The following is a 24,397-nucleotide window of genomic DNA, read 5'->3' as shown; positions in this document are numbered from 1 at the left end:
TTATCAATCAAAATGGTTTACAGTCACAATAGACACGCTTTCCTGTTATTTCTTGCTATATCTTATATAACAGATATTGTTTTCTCTCGCACGTTTTGTAGCCCTTTGTGCTAAAGCCCTCAGCTATGCTCTCGTACTCTATACTCTCGAATTTGCAAATTTTTAATGGAACAAACACTAAATACTACACAAATCTTTCCACTGTTATTATCTGAGTTATTTCGGTCATTAGAGTGTCTTGTGTCATACACGATCAAAGGCCTTCGCTATATCCAGGCTAACTGCCAGGCCTTCCCCTTGCTTTCGATAGCCGCCGCCCATCTATGTGTTAGGTATAGCAGAATACCGACAATGGCGAAAGCCGTAGTGTCGGTCGTCTGGTGACCTTCTAGGTATGGTAGGAGAGCAGGGAGGTAATTGCAATAGGTCTGTAGTTTGATGGATCTGAACTGTCTCCTTTTTTTGGACCGGATGGACAAGGGCTGAATTCCACGAGTCAGGAACTACATCTTTTGATTAAAAGTGCCGGAATAAACGCGTTACCACCGGCGTCAACTCAGGGGCGCACGTTCTAGCACGGAAAAATGCCATCCGGCCCGCTCGATTTCTTGACGTCCAATGAAAACACAGCTCACCGAACAGTTTTCTGTCTGAACTGTACTTCAGGCATAGAGCTCTGACACCGCGGGATGGTCGGCGGTGTTTTCCATTGTCGTCAAGAGTCGAGTTGGAGGCAAAAAGAGCGCATAGAAGTTCGGCTTTCCTTTTTGCCGTATGTCATTCCTCATGTGCAACGGCGGGAGGGACGGCTGGTTGAAGTTACCAGTTAGTCAGCAGTAGATCTAATAAAACATTCCACATCCGGGAGCCGCGTTAGTGACTCAACCAATTGGGACAGACTATGAGCCAATGCAAAATTATGCACAGCTCGCCCTGAGTAGTCTGTGGTACGTGACCCAAGCCATACGGCATTTTACCCGGTGAAATCACTCAAGACTACGATTTCAGCGGAGCTAGTCAGCCCATCAGATGATCCGTTTCTGCGTTACCACTATGGGACCTCTAGAAACACGCATAGATGCGGACGTGGTCCTCAAAATCTACATGGAGCCAGAGAGTTGGCAGGTCCCTACCCTCAATCACTTTTACAGTGTGTTAGTTTAATACATTAATATAAAAAAAATATAAAAAGCTTATTCGAAGTGGTCTCCATTGGCTGCAATACACACGCACTCTTTCCATGGGGAAGTTATTTACTGCCAATCGTACGGATTGTTTTAGGGACTCCAAATTATCATGGCGTTTAGAGCAAGTCGTAGTCTTGCCGGAAGGATCATTCTTGGTTTATTGAACATGTTGTTGTTAAGGGACTTCACTACCTTCTCAAGAATTGTATTTTGTTACATTGTGCCGATGTTTTGACATCTTTGATACCTTTTTCACTAAAGTATGGCTCAGTCCTTCTCCTTCATAGCTAATAAAACCAAACCAGCACTGAAGTCAGATAGTACCCACATTGCACTCTGTCGATAAATTGGGAAGCTTCCTTAGAGCTTTAAGCATAAATACGGTCATTTTGTTTGTAAAAACGTTGCTCAATTGCAAAAAAAATCTCATCCGTAAACTAAATTTTTCTGTGACCTCCCTTTGCGCATCGCTTCAGTAGGTGTTTCGATTCCCCATCCTATTCTTTTTTAAATTATCAATTAAGAAATGACCAGTACGTCTCTTATAGGCTGCAAGTCCCAAGTCATCTTTTAAAATACGCGACATCGCTATCTTCATCTCCCTTTCGTACAGGATTTCTTCGAATTCTTTCTTACATTTTTCGTACAAACACTACGTGGATGGCTAGATTTTTTTCTGTCACAAACAGAGGTCTCATTGTACCTACACAAACATTTTAGAAATACCAAGCGTATGGAGAGTTTTAAAAATTACATTTGGCTCCATACCTGCTTTGTGTAATGCAATCACAGCGATCCGGTTCTCTTTATCACCCTACTCCATTTATTATCGCAAAATATTGTAAAATGTATTGGCGCCAAAATGAGAAAACTCAATAAACAATCATTTAATAATGACAGATTCCAAATTCAAATGTATTATTTTGTTTATTTTTAATTGTAACAGTATTTATGGCCAGACTAAGTATAATGGGCGCATATATAGGTATTAATAAATAAAACAACCACATCACAGATATCGTTTATTTATTCGTAAGCAATTAAAAGGAATAAATTCCGTAGGTGTCACAATTTAACAAATACACGATGTGGTAACACATATTATACAAATAAGAATATTTGAAGCCATTAAATAAATATCGAGTGATCATACCAGAGAAGTTAAAGATTGAGTGAAGGATTCCTCTCGTCGAAGCCACGTCGCCAAATTGAGATAGAAGAAACAATGTAATGTCTCATAAGCTTCGATAATCAGTAAGTTATGAAATATGTAAATAATTAATTAATAATGAGACGTTTAAGAATAAACACAACCGTTGCGTGACGACTCATGAAATATAAAATAGAACTTACTTAGGTTTGACTACTTAATATATAAATAAGGATAACTTAAGGTAACTTAACTTGACAGCCGTGACTCAAGGCAATATGAATACTACTTAGAAATAGTACGATTTCTTACATTTCATAGAGAGTACTTTGCATTTAATTAAGTAAATTAATTGTATTTACGTTGCAACAAAAGGCATAACACAATAAAATTTACAACAAAGTTATTTTTTATTTATTACGTCAATTATTTTACGTCAATAAGTCTTTCTAAATATTCATTCATTGCCTACATTATGATTGAATTATGAATTACAAACTCAAACGTCTCTCACCTCTTCAGCTCGTTTTCAGCCCACAAATCATTCATATTCGTTTATTTATTTTATTAATTATATTTTCTTAGTATAACAATATCTATAAATTGGTTTGTATAAGTTCGTAATTATTAAATTCGAATATTTTAACATATGTATATTAAAACAGGTTTTATTTCAATAAATCACAAAATAATAAACTGATGAATATATAATATATAACATATAAATACAATATTGTTTTTGTGTGTAATAATAAATAATTACAGTATCTACATAGTATTAATTTACAATTAATTGGAAAAGTATTTTTAATGTAAAATGTTAATGACTGAATAATAACTGCGAATTTAGAAATTTTAATTTAATCAATGATATGTACCAACTTATATGTATTTACTGAGCTTAAACATAAATATTGAGAATTAAAGACAAATTAACACTTTGTGCGTAATCTAGTTACTGAAATAAGAGAAATTGTAAATATTAAAAAAAAAATCAATTACATATAAGACATTATCATGAATACATTTGTTCATCACTATAGTAATGTGATATTGTACTTATATAATGCATAAGTAAAATACAGTTCATTGGCTAAATAATATTTTGAAACTAAACAAAATTAAGTAAGTAATTATATGAATGAATCCTAAATTTCGCAGTTATTACAATCTGAAATTACATTTTTAAATTTAGATTCTATTATATTAACAACGCAATTACAACTATTAGTTGATGAGTAAGTAACAAAAATTAAACGGAACAATTATAAAGTCATTCACCTAACCTATGATAAACTTTCGAATTTGATCTCGAACAAAATTATTTTCATTACTTCCTAGAGTACCTTTTAATGGGATACGTGCAGTTGAACTATGTGATACTCATAGCTAACTTGAAACAAATCAAAGTAGATTATAGCTAACTAACTAAACTGTATTTATTATATCTGATAATAATTACTAAAAAATACTATAATAACTGTTAACATACTTGCGCCGTTTGTGTATAAGTGAAAACAAGACTATTCGACGAAATATGGAAAAGTTAATTGAAAAGAGTTCATTTGTAACAACATTATCAGAAAACTGATAAAAAGAAGTTAATTAGTACGTGAGTTAAGGGAAACTAATTTAAGGCTATCACTAGAGTTTCTGCTGAGAGAGCTAGATATTTTTTATTTCCTATTGTCTCATTTCTTTGGGTAAATCATATTCTATACTCAAGAAGACGATTCATGCATACGCACTTATACTATTCTTCATTCATTTTAAGGTTCCGTACCTCTTTTATTCCGGTTGCTCGATAATGGAAATACTACATAAAGTTATTAGGACCACCCAGTATTAACAACCCTATCAAAATTTGGAATTATCGCAGTAAGTAACAATACCCCAACCATATAGAAGCGAAATTTTTTTCAGAAAACTTCTTACATAGCGGGTGCATAAATAGATCTTTCGCATCTACCACGGAAAGTGTACTGCAGTGATATTTGACAGGTCACATGAATACATGTACGTCACTTACCTACCGGCTCTGAGGCGTTTTGCTACTTTGTTCAAAAAACAACGAAATGGATAAATAGACATTAGCAAATATTGGTATTTCCAAGCCAATACTACTTACTAACAAAAAAAAACCCGTGGCACTCAGGATAATACAATCTATGACGTGCAACGAATATTGTTTGTCTTATGTTGTTTCCTTCGAGGTTGCAGATAAACTGAAATCTTATGACGCAAGTATACTCAACAGTTATACGAGGAAATGAGTCATAAGTGAAGGATTGCTAGTTTGGCACAGGAGACTTGGTATAATATATTTTCATATAATAAATACATTTCGCATTCTCAGTCAACACGATACATTTATTCGACAATCATTCATTGAACAAACTTACAGTCTCGTAAGCTTCTTGCAACAAATATAACAGCGACCTACAGAGAGGAGACAATTGAAATAATTAACTTACTATTGTCATTATACCCAAATGATAAGAGTGCTGCAAATACTTGTGACCATTCCTAAGAGTTAACACTAATAATTTTCACGTACTTTAATTGATTATATTTATGATTGAAGGATATTATATATAGCTATTCCTCTGTGCCAAATTTACACATACATTTAATTCTATAATTATCTTATATAGGCTTTAAAAAAAGTGAAAAGTTTCCACTGATTTGTAACATGCAGTCTATGATAGACCGACTGCGACAGCGTGATCTGTCCATTGACAAAGTATAATGAACCATATCGGTTTATGTACTAGACTAGTAACGGTAACAGTAAAATTTGTTATAATTATATAGAATTATTCAATACAAAAACTTAACAAGCGGAAAGAAAGAGAACTCCTTTAGCTCGCTCACTCTGTTGCTCAAAGTCCACTCGTAGATATACCTTTAAGTGGCTTTATCCCAATGTTGATCTCCTAGCTGATGTCTTTTATAAAACTCTCAAAATCTTTATCAATTTCCATAGCATTAATAATTCATCACTGACCTCTGATCAATTCAAAACAGCTATCTATTCATTCCATACTTTCGTTTTACATTAGTGATGGTTTTTTTTTGATGAAAATGCAATTAAGGAGAAATAATAAATAGTTTATACTAATATTATTTAGTATTATACTAATAAAAAGTTGGCACAGGCATTATGTTTTTGTAAAAAACATAAAATATTTAATTACTGACTTTCAATCAAATACGTTATTGTATCTGCTTTTTTTGTATTGCTGCCTAGTATATTGAAAGTAAACCTATTTCTCATACATAAGATGAGTTGGTACAATTTTATAAACAAAAAAAAAATAATTTCACACTTGCATTTAAGTTCAATTTTAGTTTATTAATACATAGTTTAATTTATTAAGCATTTGTTGACTAGGAACTTTATTCTAAATAATAAATTACTTTGGTGCCGTTACTTGCGATAAAACTCAGTCTTAGCAAAAAAAAAAACTATTCTGAATATCTTCACCGCTTATACATACACTATTTTTATTGTAATTCTCTGCTTAAGTGCTCTTTATTTTTGGGTAGTGCATGTATTTGAGATATAGAAATAAGATTCTACATCAACTTGTATGTGTATCAAACTTGTTAATTATTTTGTAATTTATATAGGTATTATGGTTTTATAATTAGTCGGTAGTTACTATTTACTTTTACTTCTGATTTGAACTGGAGCAGTATAAACTTAGAATGATATTACAAACACGTTAAAAACATCTTTGAATAACTTTTGTAATATTATCAATGAAGGATAAGGTTCTATGAGGGATCGTGAACTGCCAATGACAATTCATTGTTAATGTTTTTACCTACATGTTGATCTGTTAGTATCTTTATTAAAGTATTCTACCTAAGTTCCAATGACATTTCTACAATAGATCAGTATGGGGTGTTTGTTTCAGATCGTTGTGGGTCTTGTGTGATGTTAATGTCTGTGGTCCGGTGCGAGTGATTTGCGGCTGGCGGACAGATGCGAGGCCCGGGGAGCCGGTCTCTGAGACCGGGGCAGCGTGGTGGGCGCGGAAGGCGCCGCCGTCGGCAGGATCGTCCCACTGCCCCCTACCCCCGTCTCTCCCGATACCTCACGCGGTTTCCACACCGGCGATCCTACAACACACCAAACACCGAACTCTTTTACTGTCCACTCAATGAGTTCATTTGTAAACTATTAATTTAGAATCACAACACTGTATCCAGGGATTTGCAACACCGCGAAAAGAGTTGAATGTTTGATGAATGTTGTCAATGCTGTGTTGGCTAACCGTTCTGAATCAATCGCGAAAGTTTAAGAAAAATTGAAATATTTTAAAACCAACCAAATGTATTAAAACTATTCGAACACCTGGTTTGCCATCACAGTAGAAGTAATCCTTGTTGACAGATAAATATAAAAGGAACTGCGATATAATTAATTCCGGGTAGATTTACCACCGCCTTACTGTAATATTTTTGCCGATTAAGCCTCGGTCTTTAAGCGCTTGTAAGTTAAAAAAGAAACACAGCTATAGATTGCAAGTGTTCATATTAGTTAAGTCAACATTATCATCGAACATTCAAATTTTCATAATATCAATATAATTTCAATTCATTACGTATGTTGAAAAATACGCAATAACTAAGAAAAGACTTCAATATTCGATCTTCCAACAAAACGTCATATTTAAGCTTAATATCATAGATAATTTATACGTCTAGATAGTCTCTTGCTGTTAGACAACCGGTAAAAACAGGCCAGGGATATTAGTTAAGTGTGCGTGACAAGCTACGTCTTACACTCGCGATTTGTATGACACTTTTTGTTAGTGTATGTGCATTGCTGAAAATAGAGGTTAATTCTAAACTCAATATTTTTCGACGTTTTCACAGCTGTCACAGTCTATCTAGAGGAATAAATGAGATAAGCTGAATATTATAACTTATATTCAATAATTTTCTTGGTGAGTTCAGCATTGCAAATAAAACTTTTGGGAAGATCGATTACAAAAGCCAACAAAGAATATTATATTAGTAATATATTGTGTTGTATTAATTAGCATCAGCTTTATATTTTAAAGCACGGAATATAAGTACATTTATAATATCACTAGTGCAATTTCAAGAGGAAATTAATTTGTGCTTTTGCTAACGGCTACACTTGCAAGGGCTACGCATACTTTGCTAAAATTATTTCACTACAGTTGGAATTATATATCATATCATATTATATATTATGTAGTTTAGCACAACATTAACATTAAATTGATAATTAAGATTAATTGCAATATAGCATGCATAATTTTTGTATAATTATAGTTATATCGAGATCTATCTACTATTTTTTATAGATTATTGTTTTTTTTATATTTTTTTTTGATGTTTTTGTGTTATCTAAAATTCAAATTAAAAGGTTAAAAAATATATATATCTTGAAAAATAAATACGACATATTATAAAGGTCTATCTTTAAAAAATAATTTTAACAATGAGTACGTTGAAGTAGATTGTGGTCACACACTGGCGAAAGCAGATAAAATGAGAATTGAGGTAAAAGAATATGCTTTATTATAACTTAATATGTTTTAATATAATAATTATAATGCAAGGAGATTAGAAGACATCGGATTGACGACTCTGGCGATGTACATGTTTTTGTAGATACATTTAAATTTTGCATTCGTATATCTCTGGGACGAAATGAAGCAACTGCATTCTTGCAAATATGTCGATGATATATCTATTTCAGCGATGGTTTTGAAGGGATTGAAGAACTTAAGGTTAAACCACACTTAAACGGCCCGCAGCTACACAGAGTTTTATAATAAAAATTCAATTGACTAGATTGGTTGACATTATTTCTTTTCCTAAATATATACTCCACCAAGTTTTTTTTCAGTTCCAGATAAAATAAACTCGTCTTTGGTGTTGCTTCTAAAGTAAAAAGGCTCTTTTTACAACCTAGATTAATTGTACAAGATATTTACTCACCACTAGTTATACGCAGGCCACCTCAATTTGTATAGTATTATAGTAAGTAGGTTAAGCCATTTTGTTATTATATGATGACTGCAAAGAAACTTACTGTTCAGTTCTTCTCCCTTTCATCCTTTATGAACTGATGTAACTTCTAACGGTTACCAATTGTTATTGCAATATGTTATGTTATTTTCACTCCATGTGGTAAATGAATATACGTATTTCTATTAGATGAATTTAAGTACTTTAACTCAAAGAGACTAAATATTATAAATTATTTCGATGAATCATTATTTTTCTTGCCAGGCGTATTGCAATGTGTGTCGATCGACTGACGCGATGTGTATAAGTGCGGTTTGACCTTTAATTTTAATAAACATTTTCCCTTAAGCCCTAATAACACCTTTTTATCTGAATACACCAGTGCGAATTTAAATTATTAACAATAATCAACTTAACACTAATTTGAGCAGGCGTAATAGAATAAATTATACAGTAAATAATTATTATATTAATATTTAAGAAATGGAAGACATAATCATAATGGTTTAAAGTTTTGACCACATACAGAATTAGTAATAATAGACAAAAGTACGTATTAGGTACTACACTACAGACACTCAATGAGATGAGGTGATGATTATTATGATAATGTTTATTATCCTACATGTTTCTGTGTGATCAGTGTTGTACAGATTGTACAAAGTATGTCAACACTTCTCAACAAAGCTAAAACCCAAAAGTTGGTAAATATTTCATTCCAGCTATTGCACGTTTTACTAATCTGTACAGTTTGCCTTTCGTTTTTCTATTTTAATTATGGTACTACTGAAAATTTATTGTGAATTGTGAGTTGAGTCGATGAATATGTCGTGCATACAATAATAATTGATTAAGGATATAAACATCAGTTCGATTCCACAGCCATTTATATTATAACACTTAGCACTTGGATTCTAGGTACGAGTAGATTAACATTATCTCTTATCATATCCTCTACATATAAAGTGCAGTCGCTGAGGAGAAGAAATTTTGGAAATTGACCTTAGTGCCATATCCATCCTTTGTGTTAGCATAACTGATAGGCCAATGACCGAAATTATTTCTGCTTCGCGATTGGAAAAATGGTGTGTCTTATGATAAATTATTAAATAACGTCTGCTTTCGTAGAAGCATTGGCGACTTCGTTACTGCTCGTATTTTTGACATTGTCGCTATTGAGCATGCGATTGGAAATATATATAAGGATTAGTTTCGAATCCATAAAGTATACGTAGGTTACGTATATATCTTGTTTGTCTTCTTAACAAGGGTTATACAAATATCATTTAATACAGATATTTAACTATCTCTTGTCACTGTTACTCTTCAATTATTTGATGTTAGTACTTTATTTGTAGGTTATGTTTTTAAAGTGATAACCCTCACTTCTAGGATTAATACACAAATAAAATTTGAAAAACAAAATTTTATGAAGGATGCGGGATTCGGGATGCTGAGAGTTGAACAAAGCAAACAGAATTTTATATCGATGCGGTACTCGAACGGTTAGCTCAGTTAGTTAGAGCACCGGCACGGAACGCCGGAGTATCGTGGGTTAAAATCCCGCATCGTTCATAAAATTTTGTTTTTCATATTTTATTTGTTTATTTGTAGGGTTCTTAAAATTTTGAATTATAATAAAGATCTGGTGTCTAAACTACCGTCAATAATTTGATAATTAATATTGGTGATTCAATCAATATTACACTCAAAATTTACAAATTTATAATAAATAACTACAAATACATAAATACGCGTCTAATCAATTCCATATTCCAGTCAAAGAGAGAATACTTATAGCATTGTTTTAACAGATGTTGACCCAGTCCCACCATAGGAAAATAATCTAATCATAAAACAATCTGTACAGTCAGGGAATGAATATGCTTTGCTTGCAACAATATAAAATTCAGAATGAATAAAGAAGTAATGTTGCAATAAAAAATCAAGCAAATTTTAATTAGGAAATTCGGAATCAAATTTATTCAAAACTACACATTAATTGTAATAGTAACCACAGAGTTGGAAACGTTAAAAAAACAGCTCATAAAACTCTTCATTCCGTGACTGTGTAGGTATAAGCTATCCAAACTAAACGTGTATTTGATCGAAATCGTTTCTTCTGTTTTGTCTTCCTGAAGGGCAATATCCACGCTCGTGTGCAATGTCCTCTAAAGTCTCCACGCTGCTGCGATCCGATGACGTCAGGATAGACTGAGGTGTCATTGACTTTCGACGAGATCTAGGGAACTTGCCCTTCGCCTTATGCTAGGAAGTCCGACTTTGTTTCTTCCCAGACAAATAGCATTCAACGCACGTCGGATGCTCGATACACTTCGATATAGATTCGGTAGATTTCGACACTACTATACCCATCTTCATCGCCTTGTCCTCCGCTTTTGCAAGTTGCGAATAATGTGTGATTCTATCCAAGGAATTTGTACCCAGTCTAGCAAGCTTTTCACCGTTCGACTTTGATGATCGACGACTGACATTTGGTGACTTATTTGGTGATCGATCAAAACTCGCTTGAGGTGTGCGCATAATTCCTTTCTTCGGGGCGGGTTTGGGTGACTTAGATCTGTCGATGCTATTCTCTCGCGATTTCATAATACTTCCTCGAGGAGATCTCGATCCATCGAAGCTTTGTTGCGGTGACCGCGATTTATCGATGGTCGGTGATTTTGATTGATCGAAGCTGCTTTGGGGGGATCGAGAGAAGGATTTGGTTTGTTTGAGACTGGATTTATTTGGAGATTTACAAATAATTACTTTGGTGACACGGTCTCTATCGGGAGAGGTGTGGTTACTGGATCGATTCGGAGATCGGTCGCGGTGAATGTTACTGCCACTGCCTGAGCGGATGACTTTTATTCTGGCTTCGGAAGAACCCTTTCGTTCGGGGGATGATTTAAGTGATTGGGATTCTTGCTTACCTAGTTCTTTTACCATCGCTGGTTGATATTGAGTGGGCTGATGTGATGACTGGATAAGCCTTGCTTGACTTCCCGTACTTCCTGCACTTAGTGTTGAAGTTGTGCTGTGAAACAATGCAACAATTTAGTTTTGGGCAACTAATTCATATAAATGCTTTCCACACTTTAAACTAAATCTAGCAAACGTGAAGTATATTTTCTTTGTGAAATTGTCTTCAAATTGAAAATTAAACATGCTCTAATGGTTGCAAAACTAATATCAAGTGAAAAAGTACCTTTAGAGTTAGCATTTCTAACAAGATATAAAATTACACTATTATATTCAATTGGAGACAAATGCCTACATCTATAATGGATGCTGATGGTCTCTCGCATATGTATGAGTATTAGTGGACCTACAATTATTTTTGAGTCTGATCGTATGCAACAATGATGTGATTTGAGTTCCAATAGTGTAGGTGTATCTTCAATGATGTAAGTACAACCAACGAGTTGTGTATCAAATGTTTCGTATTGAGCATCTGCAGTGACGCTCTATCTTTTTTTAGGGCGAATAAATTTTTTTCAACTTTATGTACTATATCATTTTTAGGATGCAATAAGTAAAGATTGTAAGAGTTTCGTGTAATTATTTTATATAATTGAATGGATTGGTTAGTAGCATCTTCAGAAAATGTAAATATTTCCGAATTTAAACGCGATTAAACTACTATAATTTACTGCAGTTTTTCTTAATTAAAACCTACAAAATTGTGAAAAAATTTTGACTCGAACGAGTTGTATTTAAAGAAACTACTCAGGCGAAATCACGTGTGGTAAGAAATATATTAATATTCAAATGTATTTGGCTTAGAATAAAAACCCTCGTTGGCAATACTTACAACCCATACATATGTTGGTACCTGAGTGTGAGGTGGTTGGGAGTGCGTCCTAACCCTCGCTTGGCAGGAGGCTGTGGCGGTTCTTCCTCTCCTTCAGATTTTGATCCAGCCTTCGATTTATCAGTGTCAGTAGTGGGCGCACGTTTGGTACTCACGTCTGCTCCTATAATTGTTTTGTAAAACGTAATAAATATATATTTTGAAATCTTCGATTTAATTAATTATTCGAACATATTCTGATATCTATAATATATAATAATATAAATCAGCTTATATGATTGAATTACCAAAATGTACAGAGAGTTAAAAAAATGCAAAAATTTCACGCAATTTGAAAGTGAAATGGAAAATTGCTAAAAAGTATAGTTATTTTCATTTCAAATTTTGTAGATAATTTTTTATCAGAGAAATGTTATAAACAGATCCTTAGAATCCTTTCAGAACCTCAGGGTGCTGTTGCTAAACCCTTTAAATATGCCTTCACTGCCTTTAATTGAATTAAATGGTAATTGTTTCCGCCTATTATATAAACCTATGGTAAAATAATCATATCAGCTCCTATTTAAAATAATCTTCAGAAGAAGGTAAATTATTTTTCAAACAAAGATTTATTCGATTAATTAGTTAAAACGTACCAGAAGTTTCAGTAGAGGCTTTACTCCTGATTCTAAATGCTTCATCCATTGTTATGATATGAGGTGGCTCTTCGGCATCTTGAGAGTTTTCACGGGATAAATCGCCAACCTAACATTAAATAAACATTAAAATATTGGCCAATAAAAACTTGTCCAATAATCTTGATGATTGCTTCGAAGGGAAAGATAGAATAAGCATCTCCAAAACTATTGAATGCATCGGGAGTGACATTACATGCGGAATTATTCGTCAGCAGTTACTGACCATTTAACATTTGCTTTGATTAAATTTTTCATGTATTGTTGCCCCATACTATAAAATTGAATCACATTGAAATGTGGTCGAGTTTAGCAAGTCTACATTGTACAGGAAAGAATCCAATAAATTACAACTTAAAATTATAATTAAAATGTTACTACGGATGTTTAAAGATTTTGCGATCTTTAACGTAAACTATCCAATTAAGATTGATTGGATATTTGGTGTTAAAGATAAATAAATTATCTTATTAATAATTAATAGCAGTCTTGTTCAAATGTTCAAATCCTTTGTACTTCAAACACAAAAATCTATCAATATGGCTTACAACGAGTTATAGAGTAGTAGTATCTAGTATATTAGAAATAATATCAAAAAGAATTGTAAAGGAATCAATTTTTGAGAAAATAAATGCCTTTTATGCCTTTTTATTAAAAACAAATTTGCAGTTGTAGATTTTTGTATAATCGAGTTGCAATTACAGGAATGAATCTGATACTCTGTATATTAATAATCAATAGGAAGTCCGGTTAATTAACTTCATTACCTCAATATTTCCTGCAGATAATCGTTGTCCGGATGTTTTGGGTTTCTTTGTTTTTCCCAGAGTCTGAGAACCTTGCATCACTTGCACCTTTAAAACAAAATAAATGAATAAAATAAAGTCACAGGATACTCGCGAAACTTCATCAAAATTTTAAACAAGTAAGAACTTTAGCGCAAAGTCTCCTAATAGTTTACTTTATAAAACAGTGACGGGAATGTTGGAGAAAATTAGATTTAGATCGTTAGACCAATCTCGCTCTAATATCTTGTAGTTGCCGTACGTTCTGACCTAATTTCTTCAAATGGATGAAATTCAATGTACAAAGTCGTATCTTAAAAGATTTTAGATAAACTTCTTTCTGTTTACGTTTGATTAATTATGTACTAGCTACACAATATACCTGTGGTTTATGTCTGTCCAGAGTATGGTGAGGTGGCCGCGGCGGGGTGGGAGCTGGCCGAGTGCTCGGTAGAGACATGTTGCGCACAGACTCGCGAATTATCTGGCGAATTGTCTTCAGGAAAGCATTGCGGAAGTCTGCGGTACTGGAACATGATTACAGATAATTTAGTAACATAGTTAACTTTAATTAAATTTGTAACCGAAATATATGAATGATTTCGTTTAGGATAAGCTTTATAATTTGCACACGTTATTTATTACATTACATTTTTTAGTGAGAAGAATAGAAGAATACTGAAAAAATTAATTGGAAGGTGCGAATATAAAATTATGCACAGATAAAATATTATACTTTAACACAGGTGTCTAAAAGATTAAAGCTCAGTTATATGTTTAGCTGTCACAGCTGTATCCTACCCATCCTGTTATAAACGTGTACATTTTCAAAGGAAAAGGAAAACAAACTGGACTTATTATTAAATTTTATTTATTAATTAGCAAATTCAAACTGCAAGATGATAGATGTCCTTGTTCTGTTAAAATATTTTTAATACATATATACATATATCCTTACAAAAGCCAATATTTGCCTTTAAAAAAGCTTCCTTTATAATCATACTTTAATGTTATGTAATGAATACATACTTTATTAATACATTCATACGCAGTCTGCGCAGTGTGCGAGTCGTAAGAGGCTATATATTAAGATACCTTCATCATTGCGTACTTTTAATTACTTATAAACATAAGAATATCAATAAATCAGTTTTAACTCCGGTTAATTTTATGGCAGTTACTTCATTGATTATAAAATCTTGGAATATACAAAAATACGTAAAAAATAATAAAGGAGCAACCTTAAATGAATAATATATAAGATTTATACATGTTGTTTTCATATTTATTGTTTTTCATTCAATATATTCCATAAAAAGTTTATAGCTGTTACTAATTTGATGTTTGATTGATTGGATTTGTGTCTGTGTATGTATAAAGTGTTGAAGTGTAAAGCTTTTGTGTAAGGTAACGTTAACACGCAACTTTCCCATTAGTGAGATAGCATACTATCTATATTTGTTGGATAGTTTTGTTGGATGTGTCCAGAAAAATTATTTTTTTTTAACTTTTTTTTTAAATATTGACTAAAACTTGCCCCAAACTAGGTATAGCCTGTCATATGGATGTAAGACGTTATATTTAATACGATATACTTACTAGCATATACATAAACACAAATAAACATCTATGACTTTGCAGCAAACATCCACATTCATCACATAAATGTTTTACCGGGATTCGATCCCGGGACGTCGAAATGGGTCAAAAAATCCCAAATTCGTGCTGTACTTAAGAATCAATTCAATTTCAGTATTATTACGTTGAAAATACCTGTTAGATAAAACGTAGACTTTCTCCGAGCGTCTTTGCAGTTGGCTTCGGAGATGAATAAGCTCCCACAGGAAGTGGCTGTCCATGTCTTTCGCTGACGAAGCCCGCACCTGGACTTCAGTTACTGGTATCAACACTTGATACCTTATTATTTCTACTTCGTTTGAATTGTTCTTAGAAGATACACCCTGTAAATTAATCAACCTATAAAGTATTCGTTGAATAAAAGATTCAACGTTGAATAAATAAAAGCGCGTACACCTTCCTTAAAGGCCGACAACGCTCCTGTGATTCCTCTGGTGTTGCAAGAGAATGTGGGCGGCGGTGATCATCTAACACCAGGTGACCCGCTCGTTTGTCTTCCTTTTACAAAAAAAAATTAAATTCTTTAAAACATTTCTTTTATCGTTTTGAAAAATTATTGGGGCTATTTTGGTTTTCGTGAACAAAGCGGGTGAGAGACAAGGACATCTCTAACGGAGATACAACAAGATGGAAAAGAAAAGTGAATCTATTGTTACTTTACAGTAACCGATTTTGATTGTCAAGCCGGAAAAAGTCAATAACTATTGGCGCCTTAGTATTTTGAATATTAAACTACTAGCTAACGCACACATTGACAAATCAATATTGGTTCCACATGATCGAGCTGTCAGGTCATCTATACGCTTGCATATTATAAGTCATAATATTTGTCATAGTAACTCCCTCAAATTTTTTGCAGTATATCTATTGCTGTCAATGACGTTCTATAAAAAGGCATAAAGGCATAAAAGGCATTTATTTTCTCAAAATTGATTCCTTTAGAATCCTTTTTGATGTCATTTCTAATAACTACTAGATACTACTACCGCTTCGGAAACAAATGGCGCTCTGAGAGAGAAGAAGAGGCGCAAGAAACTCTCCCAGAATTCATTTTTTGCGCTCTTTTGTGTCCGTTTTTTTTACACTTTTCTTTTTTCTGTCGTTATATGTCCTTATATATGACATATCATCGCAGTCTAACAGCGAAACGGCAAAAGTTTGCTTAAAGACAATGTAAGCACACTTTTCTCCTTAGTCGTGTGTCAACTGTCACTGTCTGAATCAGATCTGAACTGATTAAATGTTTTACACTGCTGCTTATTGACCAAGAATATTTTAAACAGGTGCAGTAAATGCGGCAATGTATAGATGTAGCAGTCGAAAATTATTATGGTGTAATATCCATATTTCGGTTTTGTTTTTATATGACGTGATTTGTCTTAATGGACAGCCAGCCCACTGACAGATGGACTGACAGACATTGGTTTCATAGTAATAGGTTGGTTGGTTTTACATTGGTTAAAGGTTGCCTCTCAGAAACTCTTAAGATACGGGTCTCTAAAAAGCTATGAAAAGCCGTTTCCATAAGTTAGAATAGTATGGAATATTCCTCGACGTTGTACTCCAATTTCGTTAAATTAGGCTAATTATGTTAAAAAAGTAATTGAAGACAATCGCGACAATTTGTGAAGGTGGCAAAGTTATAATTCAGCCGACCAAGAAAACTTTATTACTCACCATCAACTTCTTCTTTTGTCTCAGTCTTTCTTTACACAGGAAGACAACGGCAGATTTAAACACAAAACACATAGCGTGAAGCTCCAGTCCTTTCTTTATTTTACCTAAAAAGTCTGATATATTCAACCATTCCACACCACCGTAATATAATAAATCACCTGAAAATAAAAACAGGTTAAAAACATACGCCTTACAGATAGAAAATTCATATAAATTGTATAAAAGTTGCGATGAGCTAACCAGGACTTAAATCGATTGGCTGTTTGCAAGACTTCTGGTGTTGCCTAAACAAATGATCGAATATCGCACCATATTCTTCATGTATTCGTTGCATTTCATTTATATGTTCGGCAACTTTTTCCATCCCCTTTAATGCTTCTGTAAAAAGTTTCAAGGGCGTTGAATAATACAATAGAAAAGTTATAATTGGATGAGTTACAGATTAGGGAATTTATGAACTCGAAATTGTAATAGACTTAATGGCGACTCGTTCTCACCGACTAAATGTAAATGTTCCTCGGAATTGACGTCAGTCAAATTTCGGAGTTGTTGTAACAGCAGCGGGTACTTCAGTATTCGTTGAATTGGTTTAATTAAATACGATTCCAAAGTTGACGAGTGTTGTTGCTTCGGGTTACGAGCCGCAAGGAATTCTTGTAACGCATGATTGCCTTCATCTACGAGTAAATTAAATGTATTTAGTTACATACAAAAGTATTCGCATTTGAATAATATATTCAATATAAAGCTGTCTCACTTGGATGTAGAACTTTCTGTGCCTTGCTGTGACTAGCGCAAAACGAGCTATATAATTTGAAATGATTTACATAATAAAGAAACGCGCTTCCAACTGCGAAGAGAACATTCTGAAAGTAATTTTATGCGGTTTAATTTTGTTTTTTAAATAAAAATGTAAGATGTTTCGCAGTGCCGGATCTATAAGAACTTACCTTGAATTGATTTAAAAATTCAAAATGATTGAAGTTGGGCTCGGCTTCGAGCGCTTCCTCCAAGTTTTGCAAGAATTGTCTTTGGAAAGTTACTATCTCCTGAATGTTGCCAAACAACGCGTTAATCTCAGCGTTCGATAAGAAAGTTTCTCTTTTCAGCGGCTCCAAATAGTTTTCCAGCAAATTATTGAGGTGCTGCAACATCGGTAAAGTTTGATAAATGTTAATTTAAATCCGCAACAATAGGAAGCAAACATTTAAATCTAAGCGACGTGACAGCTAGACAGCCACACAGGTGCAAATTTCGCGGCTGTCATAAACTCATTACAACTTTGAGCATTTCCAGATTTCCCCAAACAGTAAAATTATTACACAATGAAAAATACTACATGTTTCATGAGAACAGTACAAGGAAATAGGAAAAACCAAGATAAATCAGTGCATGGAGCTTCAAACTAATTTATGGGCCTATCAACAATTTTATGGTCTTATATATCTTACGATACTCGCCATTAAGCTTTATTTTAATACAATGGTAGTAAATATAGTCGTTATTTTTACGATCTCTGTAATACACATAAATATCTTAACACGTTCGTCGATAAAAAAATATCAGACTCCCATAGGATTTAAACGGTCGATGAATACAAATTGGATCATGCAGTAATTGAAGTTGTTACATTTCCTTTAATTTTGCAATGGGCTGTGATACGAGCGTTATTGTTTGTTTCATTATCTGATCGTATATTTTATCAAATAACATTCATGGCTCCGTAATATCGATCTGCGGATCAGTGAGCTATCGAAATTACACATTTTCCTCGAATTATATTTCCAGTTCAGTTGTTGTAGTGATGATGCACTCGACTCAGTGAGATTGTGAGCTACAGATTCACTAATACGTTGTGAATTGTATATACATTTTAAGATTATTAATGTATATAAGAATGATGTCAGTATACAATGCATATTACTATATTATTGGTAATTCCAATATAATATATTATGTAACTTATACCTAATATAACAAACGGTTTGCCAGATAATTTACAAAAAAAAAATATTTATTTAAAAGATTTGAACAATATTTTATTTCTTTATGCACTTATTCTATAAGTAAGTAATTTACATTGTAATTGAAAGTAGAAATCGCAAGACAAAATTTTACCCGATAAATTCTCTAGGGATATCTCGCTAAATAACTTTTATTGTATGTTTTAATGCTGAACATTACATGTAAAAAGTAATTAAACATTGTTACTTTACAAATGATAACTTCTAACTTTTTGATTGTTTTATTATAAGTAAATTGAAACAATCATTTTTGAATTACGAATAAATGAATCATCTATATAATTTTCATTTACCGTATTAAGAACTGAAAAAAATAGAGCCAGTTACGTACAACAAACATTAAACAGTTGTAAAAATCCAACCGCTTAAATACTTCAGCACCGCTGAAGAAATTAAACGCCAATCAAAAATAAATTTGGATTAATTTAAAGTGTGTTCAATGAATGTGGCCATTACAGCGCTACTCTGTATGTACTATGTGATCAGTTACCTTGACGTAGGCGCGCTCGGTGTCGACGAGCTCCATCAGCACCTTCCTCAGCTTGTCGGCGTCGGACAGGTGTCGCGAGGGCGTGACGGCGGCGCTACTGCCCGTGGGGCTGGCGCGACGAGTGTCGGCGGGCGAGCGACACCAGCCGGTCACCTGCTCGGCACTCTGACGTACACCCCCACACTATTATACACAATGGACTACGCTAGGTGACGCACTAGTGACAAGCTTACGCAGTTCCGACCAGTTTCTATTGGTTATCTCTTGTTGAACTGAACTTTTAACTACCATTTATGTCGATCAAAGTAATGGAATTGTATCACTCAATGAAATTATTTAACTAACAACAAATTTCCTTGACCTTATTCATATTAACGGTTTCTGTTGCTCGACAATTACAAGATCTCAATAGTGTTGATCAAAAATAAATTTTACCAACGCATATCTATATAAAAAAAAATTTAGCTTTTTTTTCAATATAATGTAGCAAACTACTTTACTTAACGGTTTGGATAATTTCTGGTTTCGCATTATTTAAATATGTATAACAATATGGCGGAAAATGACCGCGTGTCGTCGCTAACCGTACGGAGGCCTGCTCTCACCATAATGAGTGCAGTGTAGTGACGTCACCGCGGTCAGTGACCCCTGTGCATACAACGCACACTAAATATTTTTTTTACTATGTATTTTTACTTGTTTATGCTGTATAGTTAAAATCAAAATTTTATTATATATTTCATAACTCTATGTTTAACGATCTAAACTTGTAATCAAACAGAAACTTGTAGGTAGAGGTTATATGATTAAGTGGTAACGCATAATATGACGAGCTTAAGGCATACTGTGATACGTTCTTGATCAGGTTACAGTGGCCCCGTCACCCTGACAAAAACTTGAAATATTTTATGTGGTTGCGATCCTCCGGCAGTATGACAAAAGGGATAAATTGTATATAACTCGTAACATTAAAATATATTCAATCAACGTTGACTGTCAGTTGACATAACGTCTCCTACGCGGTTTTAATATGTAGTTCATTTAAATGTTCGTGACACGCCCTACTATGGCTTGACAACTACTAGGGTAGGATGATTTGCTAAGCGGTATAAGTTTAGCTATTTATAACCGTCTTCTGACAACCATGAATCGAGGGAGTGTCTCTAACAAATACAGAATACAACTTCTACATGATAAGAATGACATGAGTTGCGAATTTAACCTTGTAACCCCAACCATACCATCATTCTGGCTTAGATCATTTATACGTCTGGATAGACTGTACCAGCTGTGAAAACGTCGAAAATAATTGAGATTGACAGTTAACCTATATTTTGAGCAATGCATGCACACTAACACTAAGTGACATACAAATCGCAAGTGTAAGACGTAGCTTGTTACGCACACAACAGTCATAAACCTGGCTTTTTTTCATCGGTTGTCTAGCAGCAAGAGGCTCTACTTAGACGTATAAATAATCTAAGCACTTTGGTTCAACCACAGTAGTAGTAACATATTTTGCTTCGTGTTCATTTTCACTATGTGTAAAAGTTACGGCCAAAAAGGTCCCTTAATTTAATAGTTACAGATGTATACTTCGAGCTGTAGCAAAAACCTTTCTTTAAATTAATACTTTCCTGATTAGTACCTCAGCAGTTGAAACCTTGCTAACTGACGAAAGGGTACACTTTATGCATATATATACTCGTAGTATATATAACTCGATGGGCTAATAAACGAACGAAGCAATCATTTCATCGTAAATCGCAATATAGACTTAAAGTTTGCGGAATATCAGATGTTTTATGTGTAGTAAAATTGACGGAATCGTTCGAGCAGGCATAAAAAGACCTACTGACGAAAAAAGAGTAAAAAAGCTATTGGCGAGTTATCCGTTCGTCATTTTTTAACTTTACCAATGATTTATTTTTGAAGTTTTACCGCTGAGAGTAACAATCCTCTACTAAAAGAAAGGATTTTTACTTTTAGCTTGAAAAAAATATATCCGTGAGTTTACGTACCGTTTTAAACAATAATATATCTTATAATGTTGTACTAGGGAAAGAACAAACATTTATATTTTCAGTTTTAGATAATATTTTGTATGATATAGTTTCAGTACTTCACATTGTCTTCAATTATATTATTGTGTACTTCATTTATGTTTTTGATTAGTTTCTGTCTGTCATTGCAAAATGTTATTTACATCATTTATTTTATGGAAAATGAGGACAAACAAGGGTACGTGTCACCGTTTGTTAAGTAATCACCGCCGCCCACATTCTCTTGCAACACCAGAGGAATCACAGGAGCGTTGCCGACCTTTAAAGAAATTGTACGCGCTTTTTTTTGAGGTTTCCATGTCGTATGGTACCGGAAACACTGCACAAGAAAGCTCATTCCATAGCTTTGTAGTACGTGGAAGAAAACTCCTTGAAAACCACATGGTGGAGGACCGCACATTCAGATGGTGGGGATGATATCCTAACTTGTAGCGTGACGTGTGAAGTTGGAATCAGGTGAAACAGCTCTTCGGAGCAATAATTTAACATCAAATTATTATTTCATACACCATGTTTATTTATTGTCGGAATAATATATCCTTATAGAAACTGGTCGTTAGCAACAAGCAAAGACATTACTATGAACTAAATTGAGCAACTGTTATGGTACGAGTACTTACTGCACACCTATTAGCTTTCTTGTAACGATGCCTACATATGAATTTACATCTAAAATCAAATCAAGAAGAACTTGAATTTCAAATGATTTAATTAAATTTATTTTCAAAACTATATTCATTAACAAATTTGTTTTAACTTATACCTGACCACTCAATCTAGAAACGTCACTTTGGAAAAACAGTGTAATTTTCAGGTGTAAGTATTATTCAAAACAAAACAATGATTTTAACTATAGTTGCAATAATTAAAAAGGTTAAGGTCAGTTTTTGTAATGTAATTTAAGAGATTATGCAGTATAATGATTGAATTTCATTATGAATTATATTATAGCAGGTGTAAAATATTAATACTTTTTCCAATTAAGACTTCCAACTTCCATAAGAGCTAATTAGTTATTTAAAAAATTCATGTTCTTTTTGAGCCTACGTATATAGAATCAACACACTTATCAAACAGTTTATGTTCTACAAAAGCTGCGCACAAAATACAGGCGACGGAAAAGCGACAGTGATCGGCTGAAGACACAGCGTGGCGGCCCGATACGAGATTAATTAATTGTAAATCTCAGGAAAGAGAGTCAATACATTCGTATCTCAAGTGGGATACGGGTTGGATCGTTCACAAGACGATCGTAAACGAAGTGAAGCGGTGAAGTGCATTGCGAGGGAGCGTCAAGCGTGAGCTGGAGACTTAATAAGTGCTCCGACGAGTACCTTGAGAAGGTTCTCGATCTCGAATGAGTTTGTTCGAGAACTGACTTTCGGGGGGCCGCTTGAGTTTTCTGCGTGACCTTCGGCCTCCGGGCTATACAACTCCTTGCCTGTGGATACAATTATAGAAATTACACTTTAGAAATTAAAATAATAATTTATGGCTGAGTTACATCAACAAACTTTAGCAATATTATATTATTTTTATCATAACTTTAACTGTTAACATACCTTTATATAATTATATATTTTATAAGTGAGAACCAGTAATTTATGTTTAGGTTTTACGTTGCCTAGGCTTTAGAGTTGTTATGGTTGTATAACTGTTGGTTCTCCAAACTCTAGTAAATAATTATAAATCAATCAACGGGTCCTTAATATTTTTTTCACATGACTTAATAACTAAACATTAATAAGATCTTTCAGTCAGCAAATTATATCAATCAAAAGAAAATTTAAAGGAGTGTTTAATTTTTTTAAAGTTAAAATTCTGTTGTTTTAAAAGAATAACTTTTGATCACAATATGAATTGTTTTCATCAACCACGGCTTGATAATAAATATTAAATCTTGTAGTTCGGTTTGCATACATTATAATTATTTTGATTATTTAATAAAATATTTTGATTAAATATTGCTTCTTGCTTGCTAGGCTTTTCTTCTTAAATTAGCTAATCAAAAACAAAAGCCTATTATTATCGATTTGATTCAATATTATATTTTTTTATAATATTATAAATAAGAAAGTTTGTGAGTGTGTGTGTATGTTTGTTACTTCTTCACGCAAAAACTACTCAATGGACTTTAATGAAACTGTACAATAATATAGCTTACACCTCAGAATAACACATAGGCCGTAATTTATTAAGATATAGTGTGAATTATCCAAAATATAACGATAAGTGTCAAGTAGGAGGAAAAAAACTGCAATCTGCAAGCTATTCATGCGTGCTCTGCAAAAACCTGTAGGAGTTACAGATATACATCCTAATAATTTTATAAATACAAATGTTTGCAAGAATGGAAGGATGTTTGTTGGTTCCACATTCACGTAAAAACTACTGACTGGATTTTGATGAAACTTTACAATAATATAGCTTACACACCGGAATAACACATAGGCTATCCCCAGTATACTTTAATATTATGTGTAATACAATGTGAATGTTTGTTTGTTACCCGTCACGCCTTAACCACTGAATAGATTTGTATCGCGAAAAAAAGGCTTAAAGGGGTTGACATAGGGAACGGAAGTTTGCATGGAAGTTGGTCATTATCGAAGATGACACCATGAAACTTTGTATTTAGTCACTTGTCTAGAAATAAATAAATGTTTGTTCCAGAGTTTTTGAAATTTCCACCAGTTTGGGGTTCAAATAGGGGATGAGAGTTGATATGGGAGTTCAAACAAATTCACGCTTTTACGCCTTGCTGCATTTTATTACATTCGGTACACAAATGGAACGCTATAAGGAGTATTTTCAAGAAAAAATGTTTTTCCCATGGGATACTAAAATCTTTATGATTTAGAAAAACAAAATAAAGTA

General features: G+C 33.5%; 1 protein-coding gene across 2 annotated transcripts in view; it reads right to left on the bottom strand.

Moving 5' to 3' along the window:
• Positions 1 to 2,196: 2,196 nt before the first annotated feature.
• The window catches only part of LOC126977120 (protein still life, isoforms C/SIF type 2), a 222,852-nt gene continuing 200,651 nt past the window's right edge, over positions 2,197 to 24,397 (bottom strand). The window contains exons 11-24 of one of the 2 annotated variants that reach the window (XM_050825825.1): positions 22,855 to 22,961; positions 19,458 to 19,622; positions 17,894 to 18,088; positions 17,701 to 17,809; positions 17,441 to 17,620; positions 17,184 to 17,321; positions 16,944 to 17,101; positions 15,402 to 15,589; positions 14,011 to 14,155; positions 13,611 to 13,697; positions 12,805 to 12,913; positions 12,191 to 12,332; positions 11,289 to 11,392; positions 2,197 to 6,465 (exon numbers count right to left, since the gene is read on the bottom strand). In XM_050825825.1, coding sequence (XP_050681782.1) covers positions 6,284 to 6,465; positions 11,289 to 11,392; positions 12,191 to 12,332; positions 12,805 to 12,913; positions 13,611 to 13,697; positions 14,011 to 14,155; positions 15,402 to 15,589; positions 16,944 to 17,101; positions 17,184 to 17,321; positions 17,441 to 17,620; positions 17,701 to 17,809; positions 17,894 to 18,088; positions 19,458 to 19,622; positions 22,855 to 22,961 — 2,009 coding nt within the window. In that variant the 3' untranslated portion in view covers positions 2,197 to 6,283. Of the gene's footprint in view, positions 11,393 to 12,190; positions 12,333 to 12,804; positions 12,914 to 13,610; positions 13,698 to 14,010; positions 14,156 to 15,401; positions 15,590 to 16,943; positions 17,102 to 17,183; positions 17,322 to 17,440; positions 17,621 to 17,700; positions 17,810 to 17,893; positions 18,089 to 19,457; positions 19,623 to 22,854; positions 22,962 to 24,397 lie in introns of both variants that reach the window. The other variant, XM_050825824.1, reaches the window with a different exon arrangement.

The sequence above is a fragment of the Leptidea sinapis genome, chromosome 43, assembly GCF_905404315.1.
Source record: "Leptidea sinapis chromosome 43, ilLepSina1.1, whole genome shotgun sequence".
NCBI lineage: Eukaryota > Metazoa > Arthropoda > Insecta > Lepidoptera > Pieridae > Leptidea > Leptidea sinapis.
This window is presented reverse-complemented; position numbering and strand designations above follow the sequence as displayed.